General features: G+C 39.3%; 1 protein-coding gene across 1 annotated transcript in view; it reads right to left on the bottom strand.

The window, feature by feature from the left end:
• SH3GL3 (SH3 domain containing GRB2 like 3, endophilin A3) overlaps positions 1–14,306 on the bottom strand; it is a 43,125-nt gene that overhangs the window by 6,856 nt on the left and 21,963 nt on the right. Inside the window, exons 2-8 of the mRNA XM_062501374.1 lie at positions 7,955–8,023; positions 7,248–7,320; positions 6,614–6,757; positions 5,810–5,943; positions 4,291–4,449; positions 1,396–1,499; positions 39–166 (exon numbers count right to left, since the gene is read on the bottom strand). Coding sequence (XP_062357358.1) covers positions 39–166; positions 1,396–1,499; positions 4,291–4,449; positions 5,810–5,943; positions 6,614–6,757; positions 7,248–7,320; positions 7,955–8,023 — 811 coding nt within the window. The remainder of the gene's footprint in view (positions 1–38; positions 167–1,395; positions 1,500–4,290; positions 4,450–5,809; positions 5,944–6,613; positions 6,758–7,247; positions 7,321–7,954; positions 8,024–14,306) is intronic.

Below are 14,306 nucleotides of genomic sequence, written 5' to 3'. Positions count from 1 at the left end.
CATCTACAGACATATTAATTCTGTGGTGACAGACTCACCTGATGATTTTATGGAAGAACTATAGGCAATCCCATTGTGCTGCTGATTATCACCAATTTCCAGAGTTGTAGTTATTACAGGCTTTGGCTTAAATTCACGCTTAGGCCGACTAGATGCTACATTTATTCTGTAACACAGAGAAGAGCAGCAAGACATTTACTTAGGAAGAAAGAAGGAAGAAATATTTACAGAACTCAGGTTAAGCACTTTGCTGTTCAAAAGATGGAGCAAGAAAATCTTCTGCTGGTCCTGGTTTTAGGCTTCTTTTGGTTGGTTTGTGTTTTGGTTTTATGGCATTGGTTTTTCTGGTTGGTTGGTTTGTTTTGGGCTTTTTTTTTTTTTTTTTTTTTTTTTTGGAGAGGGGTGTGTTTTTACTAAAAGCCGATTAATTCTCATGCAATACTTGAATTTCAACAAGTCCTTAATTTATTTAATACTTTGGTCCTGCTGACAAAGGCATAAAGCTTAACAGGCTGAGTCTAACAAGTGATGAGCACCCACAGCTGCCACTGAGTTCAGCACAAGTTGCAGGAATGAACTCTCTGGAAAGCTGAACAGCAAATGACATATAGAGAAACACATCCAGGACAGAGGCCCAGGGACTGCATCTTGCACATGGCCTTCTCATTAGGGAAAACAGGAAAAAAACATTTAGCCAGCAAAACTGTCTAGTACTTCTTGCTGTGCATGCCCCAGCTGAGAGCTCTTTGTCTCCCAGGCCCCTCCATATGGGATGGCACAGGTCTGCAGACACAGCTGCCCTCCTGCCAATGCTCACCCTCAGCTGATAGCCCCAAACAGTTCTCTTGGCTCTGCCTACACCACAGTGACACTCAGGTCTCTGGTTCTCTGAGTGACACATCAATGATAGCAGCATTTCTCCCTTTTCTTAGGCTGACACAAAGTACCTGGGCCTTTCATACACGTTACAGCACAGCTCTGCTCCTGGCCAGCTGGCTGGCTCCTTACTGTGAGGTAGAATTCTGTTACACCCCTTAATCTCAATAAAAAAAAGGACAACTTCCAAGCAAATCCTCCAAAACACAACTCAAAGTATGCAAGTTGAAATAAACCTCTAAACAAAGGGAGGCTATCCCCATTAGCCTCCACAGATGGGAGAGACTGCACACACTCAGAGCTCCCTGGGCAGATCCTGTGTTACATTAAAGTCTCCCAGCACAGCAAGAAGCTGCCAGGTGGCAGGGGTTTAAAGCCATGGAGCTCAGTCTGGCACAAAGCACAGCAAATGTGCATCTGGGAGGGGGTGCTACAAGATCTCTTGCTTCAGTGACTTTCCAACGTTGTGAACCTCAGCTGCAACAGAGGTTCAGCATTTTCTGAGGGGTTCCATCCTACCGGTTTTGCAGCTTGCTCTGCAGATCCTCCAAAATTTCTGTGGATTGTTTATGGTAATCTAGTGCTGCTTCTACAAACACAGCCAACTGGCTGACTTGTTCTACCTGAAAGACAGAGAGGAAAATAGTTGTAAGGGCACTGCAGTACATTCAGCAGAAAGATAAAAAGATCATTTAAAGCAGACCTGGGATACCGAAAGACCACAGTACCTTGTACAGGTTATTGGAAAAGAGCATGTGTGATTCGGTCAAAGAAACTGCCAGTTGGAAACTGAACAAAACTGAGGTGTAACTTCTAGTTCACTAGTTCAGGGCTGGGTCCTTGAGTCATTTCCTTTCAAAATGTGGAAATCCCTTCTGCTTTCAACTTCCAAGCCAGCTGTCTGTCAACACCGAAGCCCAAAACATTTAATAGGATATGACCCATTAGCCAGTGAAAGTGGAGCATTTCTGATCAATGCTGGAAGAAATTATACTGTGACAGCTCTTAGGACTAAGATCCATTAGTGTTTATTATCAGTGTTTACAAAGTGCAGTTCTGAAATGATCTGGACTCATCTCACTAGATGGCAGCATTTATAAACTGATAAATGAAACACCACCTATCTGGTTGGATTTAAAACATATTAGCCAATCAGTCAAAAATATGATCTATAAGGAAAGGGAGAATGTGAAGGAAAAGGAAAAAAATATTTTTGTTCAGGAGGTAACAAATAAATTCATTCCCCTAACACAAGCTGAAAAGTTCAAGTTGTATGGAGTATGGAGTAGTAACAGATATGTCTTCTTCAAGACAATGTTAAGAAGTCAGACCCCAAGAAGTCTGACATCTTTTCATTCCATCATGATGCCTTCAGACATTGGATCATAAGAAAATATCTGAGTAAACTTTCTACAAATGTTTTATGGACCCATGGCAGTTTTGTGTTATACTTTGTCTGCTTTTACTCAGTCAAAAAGATAATTAAAAATTCTGCCAAGACTCCAAGAGAGCCAAACACTGTCACACAGCATAAAGAAATGAAATACACAGAACCAAACTAACAGCTGATACAATCCCATCACAGTCAGAAGAGAATAATATAAACAGCTGAGGACAACACACAAAGTGCCTGGGGTTTAGATGTGTGGTCAGAGAAAATGGATAAAGGACTGTCCAAACAAGACCACTAAGAACCAGGAGAAATATGGAGCTGTGGATTAGGAGGAGAGAGAAAGAGACTGGGAAAGAGCCAGAGAAACGTGAGGGACTAAAAGCTACTTAGGAAGATGAACCTGGGACTGGCTGTGTGGGAATGGCAGGAAGATGGATCTGATAAGAAGTGCATGCAACAGTGTCAATGTGGGAGGTCTGGAACTGGCTGTGCAAAAACCTGAGAAAGGTGGAGATCAGGACTGAGCCTGGGAAAGACACCTGGCAAGATGGCTGGGAACCAGAGCTCAGAGAACAAACTTCAGGGCAAGAAGACCAAGAGAAGGAGACACTTGGGGAACTGGAAAGGATCAGAAGGAAGTGACTGCATTTCAGATCTCTGCAAACACAGTGAGATCATCTGGGGGTAGACAAGGCTGTAACGAGAAGTTTCAGGAGGACAGAAAGACTGGGTCAGCACGAAAATGGAAGAGGAAGAATACAGTTTTCTTTAAAGAGAAACAATGCAAAATGGATACAGGAAAAACTTCAGAAGAATATCCAGTTCACCTCCTCCCAAAGGCAGAATTACTTATATTAGAATGCATAACTCATGTATTTTCTAGCAGCTGAGCTAAACCAGTTGAGTTCCTGCACACTTTTATCCTCATTTTGGTGCTCTGACTAATGATAAACAGTACCTGAAACATTTCTCAGCTGCCCATGCAAGACAGAATTATAAAACACACATCCACTGCAACCAGACAACTGGTAGAGCCTACGGTGGATCAGTGCTGAAGTTATTGGCAAGAGCATGTTCCAGCTTTTGCTGCCCTCATTAACTTACACTGGTAAAACAGCAAGGGGCTTAACTGCCTTACACTGTACACTGCTGTAACAAATGTGTCCCACTTACAAACAGCTCAGGAGCTACAGGCTGGTTTATAACTGGGTATGCATAGAGAGACAAGTTGCTTGCAGCCAAATATTCCCACTTCACAGCTCCTCACTGTTGCAGTTTGCTCACAGAAAACAGCACGCTTTTTACTTTGTGTGTTTTCTGTGATCCTGCATCTACAGGAGAAGAGAAAGCTTTGGAATAGGCCCAAATAGGTCCAGCTCTCCTTTCCTACAATTCCATGATTATGCAGGAGAAAGCATATCCCACTATTCCTCTGTGTGTGGACAGAAGAGAGGATTATCCTGAATGGCCACAGCTGCTCCTTATTTAGACATAATTCCACAGTGGACTTGGACTCTGAGCCAAAGTCCACATACCTGAGCCCAAGCCACAAACTCACTCTATGGACTTTGCAGAGCCAAAGAGTAACAATAATGATTTTCTGAAGTAAAATCATTCAGAGACTCCATATCAGCAGTGAAGTTTTGACTATAAGTGAGCCAAAATTCAGAAAGCTCAGAGGGCACGTGGCTCTTGCTTATACCTTCAGCAGGAGGTCTTGACCACACCAACTTCCCAACCTTCACCCTCTTACTGACCAAACTGCATCTTACTCTCAACTAGTCCTACTTGAGACCTATGTGGCTTTCTGAGTCACTGTACCTCCAGAAGAAATTCCTGAGTTCTCCCATTCTCTGTTGTGCATTATGTTCTTCTCCAATAGGGGATTTAAAGGCAGGAAGAGGCAGAGTTTCTGCTTTCAGACCTTACCTCCTGTGAAGGATGGGACTGGCTTTAACTAATCGTGCACATTTGCCCCTCCACGATGCACTGCAGCAAACAAAGATGCAGCACAGACTTACATCATTTTCTAAGAAATTGAACATGCTTCTTTCAGCCAGTTCCTTTGACTCCTCAAATTTTTCTACTGCTTGTTTAACTTCTTCATCTGGTATCTTTCCAAAACGCTTCTTTTTATAATCATAATCCAAGCGGCGCCCTTCCAGTTTCTTCAAGTGATGCTAAAAGAGACAGAACATTTATTAGAAGGATCAAATGGGATGTGCCCAAACAAACACATTATGATCCAAGGAAATATCAGTGATGGATGCAAATATATGCAGACTGAAAGAAATACAAGGCTCAGAGACTTGTGCAGTCCATCCCTTTTTAAGTGTAGGACCACATAAATGAATGAAATTTTAAATAAAGAGCCCTTTGGTTGCACTTGGGGTACTAAGATAGGCAGCCTTGATTTGCTTATCTTAGACATCCACCTTATGGGCTTCCCTAAACATGCAACTGTACAGATTCTCTGAACTGTTGAGAGAGGAGGACCCAACCTAAATATTTGTGTGTCACCATATTCTACATGTAATTCAATTTTACATATTGAATTATCTGCAATATGACAACTTAAAGGGTTGTATTCCCATCATAAAGCAGTGTTCCAACAAATCTTGTAATCTTGCTGTCCTTGCTAGGTATCAACTTGACACTTCTGTCTGATAAAACTATACAAACTTTTCTGTTGTCAAAAATCCTGGGACTGACTGATTCACAGAATTGACCCAAAGAGACAGTACAAAATGCTCATTAAAGCTAACATCAAACAATTTCATCAGTTCAGAAGAACACAATTGAAAACAGCTGTGCTTCAAAGGAGACAGCTACAGACATCACTGCTATCTTTTTGCTATGCTTTCCACATTCATTTATGTGTAAACAAGTAAAATAACTTTCATTTCTGCATTTCATCAGGGTTTTAACTTGCTTATTACCCAAATCCATCGGAATCAACAGACTCAGACAAAGACTGCCTGGATTTCTTTGAATTGTCACATTGTAAACAAAAACACTGAAAAACTTAACTCTAAAGGTTAAAAATGGGTTTCTTAGTGTCCTGTACTTTTCCATAGTGGCATATGGCACTTCAACATTTTATGACACTATTCAGATCATTCTGTGTTCGCCCTGAAAAGCCTTTTTTAATGGTCTTATTCATTCTCCATTATAAACAGCTTTAGGCTGACAGAGATGCTAAGAGAGGATAATCACCAGCAGTAAATCACAGCCCACTCACATGTTCATAAGCATTAATAAAAATACTCATTAAAATAAAACAGCAGAAAAACAAAGAATATAATGATCTTCACTGTGCTTGTACTAACTGTACAAGCAATATAGCAAATTGAGTAAGTTAGACAAGGGAGAAATAGTCAGGCATTGATAGTAAGCAGATTTTGTCACTGTTTTGCTAGAGAGAAAATCTCTTAAAACAAAATTTATTTACCTTATTGCTCTCAAGAAAAGTATCTCAGGGAACTAGGGTTCGATTTGACTCTGATTATTGCTAAGAGAAACTCTACCTGGAAAACTTACCCCGATCTCTTTTAAATCTTTGTCCTGCAGTAATTGTAGAGGATCAATAAAATTTTGTTTGACATTAATATCAAGAGAGTCCTTCACTTCTGCCATTTGCTTCATGCTCTCACCAGCATCCAGTAGTGCAAGGCCTGTGGTAAAGAATAGGCTTTTATATCTCAGGACATGTAAAAGCAGAAAATATGTCTTTTAAAACAGCCATTTCAAATAAGTATTTTTTGTATCTGCTTCAGTCCCTTGAGGAGTAAAAAAGAAAATAAGGGAAGTTATGTTTGTTGTCTATACAAAACTGGAACTAGAAAAAATTTGTTCTGAATTAGATTTCAAGGGTTTTTTTCCCCAGCAGATACCAGAAGAAAAAAACATTTCTCCCCACTGTATTTGCATAGGTCATTACTAAAAAAAGTCATCCAGTATCCACTATATATTTCTTTATATAATAATTTTTCCCTTAGTTTACTTCTCAAATTGAGTATAGTCATTTTTATATAAAGGTTAAAAGAAATAAAGTACATTTAAGAATCACCCTAAATTATTTAGGATTGGTGACTTAGAAAGTAAAATGTTTAATAATAGGGATGATCAGACAGCATCAGTAACAGTGTTATCAAACCCACCTGCAACAGAAGTAGACAAATGTGCAGGAGCATTCTGCTTCTGAACTGTATCAGTCATCCCCTGATCCCTGAACTTAACTTTCCCTCTTACCTGCAGTGGCCAACTACACAGGTTATGTCAGTGAGTAATACTTTGCAAAGGACCTTATGGTGAAATATTGGCAGAGGAGATGCACAAACTCACCAAACATAGACTCATCGCCCAGCTCTCTGCCATACCGTATCATGCAGTCTCCCAGGAGTCCCTCTGTCTGGGGGTAACCTGTGGTTTTAACTTGTCCTCTGATCTTTGACATAGTGTTCAGCATTCCCAGCCTGGCCCTGTATGCTAAGAGGGACATAGAAAAAGAAAAAAAAAAGAAGTCATAAAACCACTTTTAAAGCTAATCTATTTAAAGCAACAAATCATTTTCAAGCAAAGACACAAAGCTCATCTCAGACTGGTAATTTTTTTTGTCAGTACCTCATAGCCCAAAGCTGAAATAAGATTCCATTCAACAATATGGGTCGTATGAAACTAGTTTTTATTCCCAACTGAAAAAGCATCATTTCTCCAGGCAAATATTCACTGACACTCACATTCCTTTGTATGGTCCTGCTTGTGACTCCCTGATTAGAAATACTGCAGAAAGCAAATGCAGGATACAAGCATAGCCAAAGCCAACTTCCTCTCTCTCTCTTTCCCTCTTGCTTAGAAGAACTTTGCAGAACTCCACACAGAAACCTCTGATGATGACCTAATTAGCTTTTATTTACCTAGAATTAATTTCCAAGTAATAAAACAATTTTCATCAAAATCCAACACCTATTCTTCCTACCTGGATTTGGCTGAAGATACTCTGTGGATTTGGACAGAAGCTCTGTTACAGCTTTATTAGTAACATCAATTTTCTGTAAAAGAAAAGTAGGTCTACTATGAACATTAAAAAGTACACAGAAAGGCAAGTGCAGAAAGGCAATTTAAAAAATCCACATGACAATTGTAAAAGCAGAAACTGGCAGTAACATTGGTTAATTTGCAACACAATTCCTCAGTGCATGTAGCAAATATATCAATTTCATGTAGATTCCTGAGCATGGACTGAACCTAAAAAAATCTAATCTTTTACCAGGAGAAAATCCAGCCCAAGCAGTCAGATTTGTATCACTCATTTTATCAGATGCAAAGGCTTTGTGATACTTACAAAACCTCACTAACACTGCAGACTTCTCTAAAGTCCCCCACAGCCAGGGGAACGTTCCTCCTGATGCTCTGCACCCTTCCTGGAGGAATTTCTCTTCACTGCCGAGAGGTGTCACTGGAACCTGACCCTCTGCTCAAACAGCCTTTGTGGATGTCTCTTCTCCCTTGGCTGAGCTTACAAGGCTCAAGGACAAATTTGCCTTTATCCTTTTATCTTTCAGTCTGGAAGCACATGGTTTCCTCCCCCAGGTAAATCTACAATACCATTCAATCACTTGAAATACAAATATTTTTGATTCTGCAATAGTTTAATATTGAAAATCATAATGTGACTTTTCTTACCCTTTCCATCTCTTGAAATTCTTCATCTAACTTTGTTCCTTCTGCTCCACTTATTTTTTCACTGAATAACTGTAAAAAGATAAATTTAACACACACACACAAAAAAGTATTGTTATTTAATTACAGAATAAATATCTCAAGAGTTACAGGAATTGACTCCAGATCAGAAAATAGCCAGCATCCATTTGAGGCAACTATGCAGGACAAAAGTCTTGGAAGTGAATAGAGACAAGGATACCTGATTTGAATTTAGAACAAGCAAACAAAAAAAAAACAAAACAAAACAAAAAAAATTCTCATGTTTGAAGAGTTTGTACTCTACAGGCATGACCTACACTGCAGACTTCAGCACAGGGACCAGAGTCTGACTGCAGGTAAATCCACAGTAACTTTTTCAAGCTCTGTACTTCTAAGTACCTTCTGGCCCCACGTGCCAGTAGGTTCAGGGATGTAACTCTGGAGTTGTGTGAATTCTGTGGAAGGAAGAGACTTGTGAAAAATGTTTCACTGTGACTCACCTGTGAGACTGAGCACCTTCATGATCAAAACAAGAATGCCAGGTGTTCTTCAAAAGCTCGAAGCACCGGTTTCAGCTAGATTTCAGTAAACTTCCTGAAAAGGCTAGAAGTTAACCAACTTTTGTGTGAAAACTCTAGGCTGTCAGACCTGACTGTGGTCCTCACTGAGTAAATCATGGCCAAGAATAAGCCACTGAGGACAACTCAGCCATCTGCTCCTTGCAGTGCATGGTACCTGCACTATGACAACATGAAAAGAAAGCCAGATCCTCACCCAGTGTGAAACAGCCCCTGAAAGCATCCCTCTACTATGACAGTGATTTAACACATATTCAGTATTACATTCCTCCAAAAATACCTAACATTTCTCTGTTTTAATTGGCTTTAATCACTGAAACTGTAACAGCTTAGTGTGAAATCTAGGCCTAGTTCACTGACTGCTGCTGGTCCCCAAACCTGTCCCCAATAAAGCATTTTGTTTGTTGTCAGCACCTTCTAGAAGGGAATTCATCTCACTGAATTAGAAGGGCTTTGGGGACTTGCATGAGCCCTGAAAATGGGTCAGGGCTCTCAGCAGTGCAGTGGTTCCCTGCTCTCTGTCACTGCCTGCACAGCACAGGTGTGAGGGGAGGACACTGCCCTGCCAAAAACCAGCAAGGAGCTGATGAAGCAGAGCTGGGAGCTCAGCAGTGGCTGACCTTGCATCAATATCACCACTACCACACAGTCAGAGAACAGTCCTGCTTAAGGGAAAATGTGAGTTCAAAGAGAGACATACAGCTAATTATTTCTACTGGCTTTACAACAGCACTCACAATCTTCATGCTTAATATGCCAAGCAGCACACACAGTTGTCAGGATCATTTCTCTTCCAGAGCACTGACAGAACGAGCACAAAGGCAGATACAACAGATGGAGAAGCCCAAGTACCAGTGAGTTCCTGTGGGTTATCACCTTCCTGCTGTAAGACATGACAGCAGAGAAGTGACCTGAGGTCACACATGGAGCAGGACACTGCCCAGGTCTCTGCAGGAATGTCTGAGGAGTCCTTGAGCAGATGGAGAAAGGTACATGACAAAGCTGCATGAAAAGCAGGAATTCCTATCAGGAATTCTGCAGCTCCTCCACAATAACAGCTTTTGTCTTCTTTCTGTGCACTGCTAATTCCAAAAATAATCCATGCCATTTTCCACAGCCTCACACATCTTCTTTCTCCAGAGGCAAGGAAGAGATGTGGGGTTTCCCAAAACCCTTTTCAAAGGTGGAGTTTGGTGGGGGAATATCCCTTCTCAGGCTTAAGATGTAAAACCCACATTCAGCAGCCCATAGCAGTCTCATTACAGATAATTCATTTATATGCTGGTGAAAAATAAACTTAACACAGCAACACAATTGTTTGACTGTGAAAGTGTAATCAATAATAAAATTCTAAATCTATTTTACAGTGACTTGTGGATGCAACTCCTCAGAGCCAGCCATGGTATCTGCAGACACTGTTTTACACAGACTCTGAAGACAACCTAACTACACGTCTACACCTGGGGAAAAAAGTACTGACCATAAGAAAAAAAAATTAGTTAACGTGTTTTCCCAGTTTTATGCAAACATTAATGAGACTGCAATCTGTAGCCTACAGAGACACTTCTTCAATGGTATTTAGCCTGAGCTCTAATGTCCTTTGAAAAATGACACTGCATAAAGAGTGATTCCTTAAAGTCTGTAAGTTTTCTGAGCAATCAACAGTAAAAATTGGTATAAAGTTCTAATGGTTATAATTAAATTTTACACCTCTACAATTTATTTCATATTGGTATAATTGGGAATAGCTGTATTAGTATTGCATTTAGGAACAAAAAGGGTTTTGTTCTGACCATCCTGAATTTAGGAGTTGTAAAACTAGCATCACCCTTCTCACAAATAAAACTCACAGGATACCCAATCAATTATTGAAAATGAATGCACAAAGGAGACAGCTGCTGAGTTTTAGTTCCCTGACTATTTGCTGAGCATCATTTACACGCTTTATATCAAGCTGCAAAATGCTTTGAACATGAATAGAGGATGCCCAGCTGAGGGGCTGTGTAGTTACATGGCAATATCTATCAGGCTTTACGAGTCACCTCATCAAAGACAGAACTGCTGCCATCACACAAGGAGGGTACCCTGAGGGAGTCTGGAACTTCTTCTACAGGAAGAATCCTTCGCCTCCAAATTCAGAACCTGGGCACCATGGATTCAGTACCATTTGACTAAACAGAGCCACAATTCGTGGCTGTGAAAAAAACCAGTTCCCACCAGGGGGGCCATCTCCTCTTTACTATTCCAGTGCAGGTCAGAAGCTAAAGCTTTCCATTAGTCCTGTTTCTGGTGAAGCTAACTAGCCTTCTTCTGATCAAAACCTACAGTCAGAGAACAGCTCTGCAATAGGAAATATTTCTTCCTCTCAGGTGTCTGTTCAACTCCCTCTATCACATGTATATTAGAGTTAGTGAGAGAAAGAAAAAAGCAACAAAGCTAAATTATGAACACAAAAATATTTTCAAATCAGCCATTTGTATCATCACCTCTTATTTGAAGTTACACACGATAGCAAACTACCTTCACTGGTAAAACTTGCATGGTCTATATAATAGAATACCTTTTTGCCTGAAGAAACATTGCAGTTTGTACACAAATGTTCCTTGCTTGTGACTTCTGCTAGATGCTACTGTTCTTTTTAAAATTGAAAAATTAAATATGACGCTGTATTATAAACAATCTGAATGTCTCTGGTGGGTTTATGTAGAATTTTATATGAAGAAAAATGTGGAATAAAACAAATAGGCTTTGAAAGAAACCCCTCCAGATATTATGATTTCTATTTTAGTTCTGGATATCCAGCTACAATTCAAAAAGCAACCTTCAATTTTGTCACAGTCTTTAAAAACAAAATATTTCTCTTCTAAGGCATTTATATTCCAAGAAATTATCTGAGAAAAAGATTTTTCTTTAAATCTTATTTTGGGGTTTTGTTCACTTGATAGTTCTTTATTAATCTATTTTTTTTCGGATGATATAATTTCCTTTTTGATGTGTTTTGTTATGATAAAGCATTGCCTCAATCCTGGAAGTGTTCAAAACCTGGAGAAGGCCCTGAGTAGTCTGGTCTAGGGGGAGGCATCCCTGTCCATGGCAGGGGGTTTTGGGACTGGATGATCTCTAAGGTCCATTCCAGCCCTTTACCACTCTGTGATTCCATGAACACAGCACAAGCTGTTCCATACTTCAAAGTAAAATCTACAGCTCACCAAAACTCTAAACTAAAAATGTCTCAAGATTTAAAATAAAAATACTGAAAAATTATGTTAAGAATATTAAGATTTATCCCTATTGCACAGGAATAGTACATTTCCCCTTTGTTACTTGGATTACAAAAACCAAGTGTCAGAAAAAAGGCCATATTTTACTAGTGGTTGGTACATCATATCCACTGAATTACACTAGTTTTTCATATTTTACTATAGAAGGTTGCTAGATATAAGAATCTGCCAAAAATGTCCCAGATCAACAGAGAGCTGATAAAACTCTCAAAACAATTACCCTATTTTTTTTTAATATATCCACTGGGTATTTTATAATACAAGTCAATGGGATTCTTGCCAGCCAATAATTGCACATGTGCTCTGACCTTCTGTTTCACCTGTTTTGCCCTTCTTTTGCAACATTCAGTAACTAGGATTGAACTATCATGGTTCTTTTGTTGTTATTCAGCTACTGTTGAAAGAAGTAGCTGGCCAGCAAAACTCTCTTGTACATACCTGGCCAGGAAATCAGCCTATGCTATTTAAAGGCTGAGTGAAAGGTATCATATTCTATTAAAGGCTTAAGAGCTTTTAATGGCTCTTTACAGCATTCATTTTGTTCTGAAGGACTAGCTGCTGAAATTATCTGTTGAAACTTTAATGGGATAGAAAATTCCTACATTCGTCATAAATATGCACACTATCAAACCCTTGAGGCAAAACCTAGATTTTTTTTTTTTTATTCTGACAAAAAAGCCAAGGCTATGAAAGAATTTTAAATTTATTTCCCTCTCTCTTTAAAAAGGAAGCAAGCAATCAACTGGGAAAATGAATAGATTCATCCCAAAGTTAACAGAGGGAGAGCCAGGAAATAATGTAACTGTATGGCTACATTTCCCATAGAAACAGAACTGGGCCAAACTGCACAAATGCATTAAATACATCTTAAATACAGTACTTAGTACAAAATAGTACATTCCAGTATGGTTAACACACAATAGTTATGCTTCTCTTAATAAATCATTAAAAGTTCCAGCAATTTCCCTACAGCCATGTAAGTGTTTGATTTGGTTTAACACAATGTGACAATGTTAACAGCTTTCTCTAGGATCTTATTTAAGCCTGTAATAAACAAAGGGAAGAATAAGGTGGCTGGCAGGACAAAGTTGAATCTCCTTGCAGCGTTCAACATCCTGAGGGGAGGAAGAGATTTTCTTCTTTGTCCTCTGCCAGAATGCTCTATCAGATTAGAGACCAAGATTTCAGCCTCTTTTCTAGATCAAAAGCAGTTTAACCTCAAATATCTGTAATTCCCTGTTTTGTGCTTCCAAGTTCTACTACAATGCTATGCAAAGTACTTGTTTTTTTTTTCTTTCCTCATTGCTGTATTTCATATAAATTGCTAACTCCCACACTCAAAAAAAAGGTTACCACTAGTTCATATATTGCAGAGCACCAAGAACTTGACCTACAACACAGCTTAATGTCTTGCATCTTAGTAAACTTTTAAAGGAATACACACTGCAAGAAAGAAAAAATATTATTCTTTACTAATTAGGTGAATGGGCAGCTATTAGGCATCCCTGTGATTGACTTCTAGATATTTTCTGAAAGTCTGGATGCTGAGAAGAAAAATCAGCACGCCACACTGAGAAACTAAACTAAGATGCACAATTTCAGATACAGATATTAAAAAAAAAAAAAAAATTAAAGAAACACAGTATTTGGCTCTTGGGTACAAAATCATCTGCAAACAAAAAAAAGTAAAATATACCTAAATAGATATTTTCTCCTAAAATAACCCTACAACAAGAAAGAAATAATCAAGCTATGAAATTGTACTGGTACTTGGACCTCTTCTTTTAATTAAACTGACAGAGTTCATTCTACCCTAATGCTTTGGAGAAAAAGCAAATCTCTCATTCTAGAGGTTATGCACTCAACAACGGCAGGAACTCTGGAGTCACCTCAGTATGTTGTGTTTTCAAAGAAAACAAAAATTCTCTTGCTCAGATGTACTTTAAAGTAAAAAAGATTTATTCTGCTCTCCAAAATAAACAGAGGGTCTACTACAAAGTGCAGACGTTTCAGTCACAAATTCAGAGCACCCCGGCTCACCTCCAGCAAGTAATTTAAGTTCATCCTTCAGCAGGTGCTGAAGTGCCTTTCTGGATGGAGCCCCGAGTGCGCAGCACCTCAAAGTGTCAAGCTCAGAGGGTCATCACCTTCACATGAAGCATTTTATAACCTTCTCTTCTCCTAAACTTTCAGATAACAGTGGCACAGATTTCCCCAAAGCATTTGGTAAAATGGTAGAAAAGATTCCTGACAGCAGCAGTGGGAAGTGGGATTTTTTGGAAAAAAAATAATGAAGCAGCTGAATTGAGTCCTACTGCTATTTAGTCAAAATTATGGTGTGCAAGAAGCTGTGCCCTAAAAGTCAAATACTTGTTATTGCTCCCATGGCTGCATAAGTGCTATAAAATATCTCTGAATTTAACAATGCGTGAACACAGGTATTTAAGAAAGTGCAGCTTTTTCTTTTGGTAACAG

The sequence above is a fragment of the Cinclus cinclus genome, chromosome 13, assembly GCF_963662255.1.
Source record: "Cinclus cinclus chromosome 13, bCinCin1.1, whole genome shotgun sequence".
In the NCBI taxonomy this organism is placed as follows: Eukaryota; Metazoa; Chordata; class Aves; order Passeriformes; family Cinclidae; genus Cinclus; species Cinclus cinclus.
This window is presented reverse-complemented; position numbering and strand designations above follow the sequence as displayed.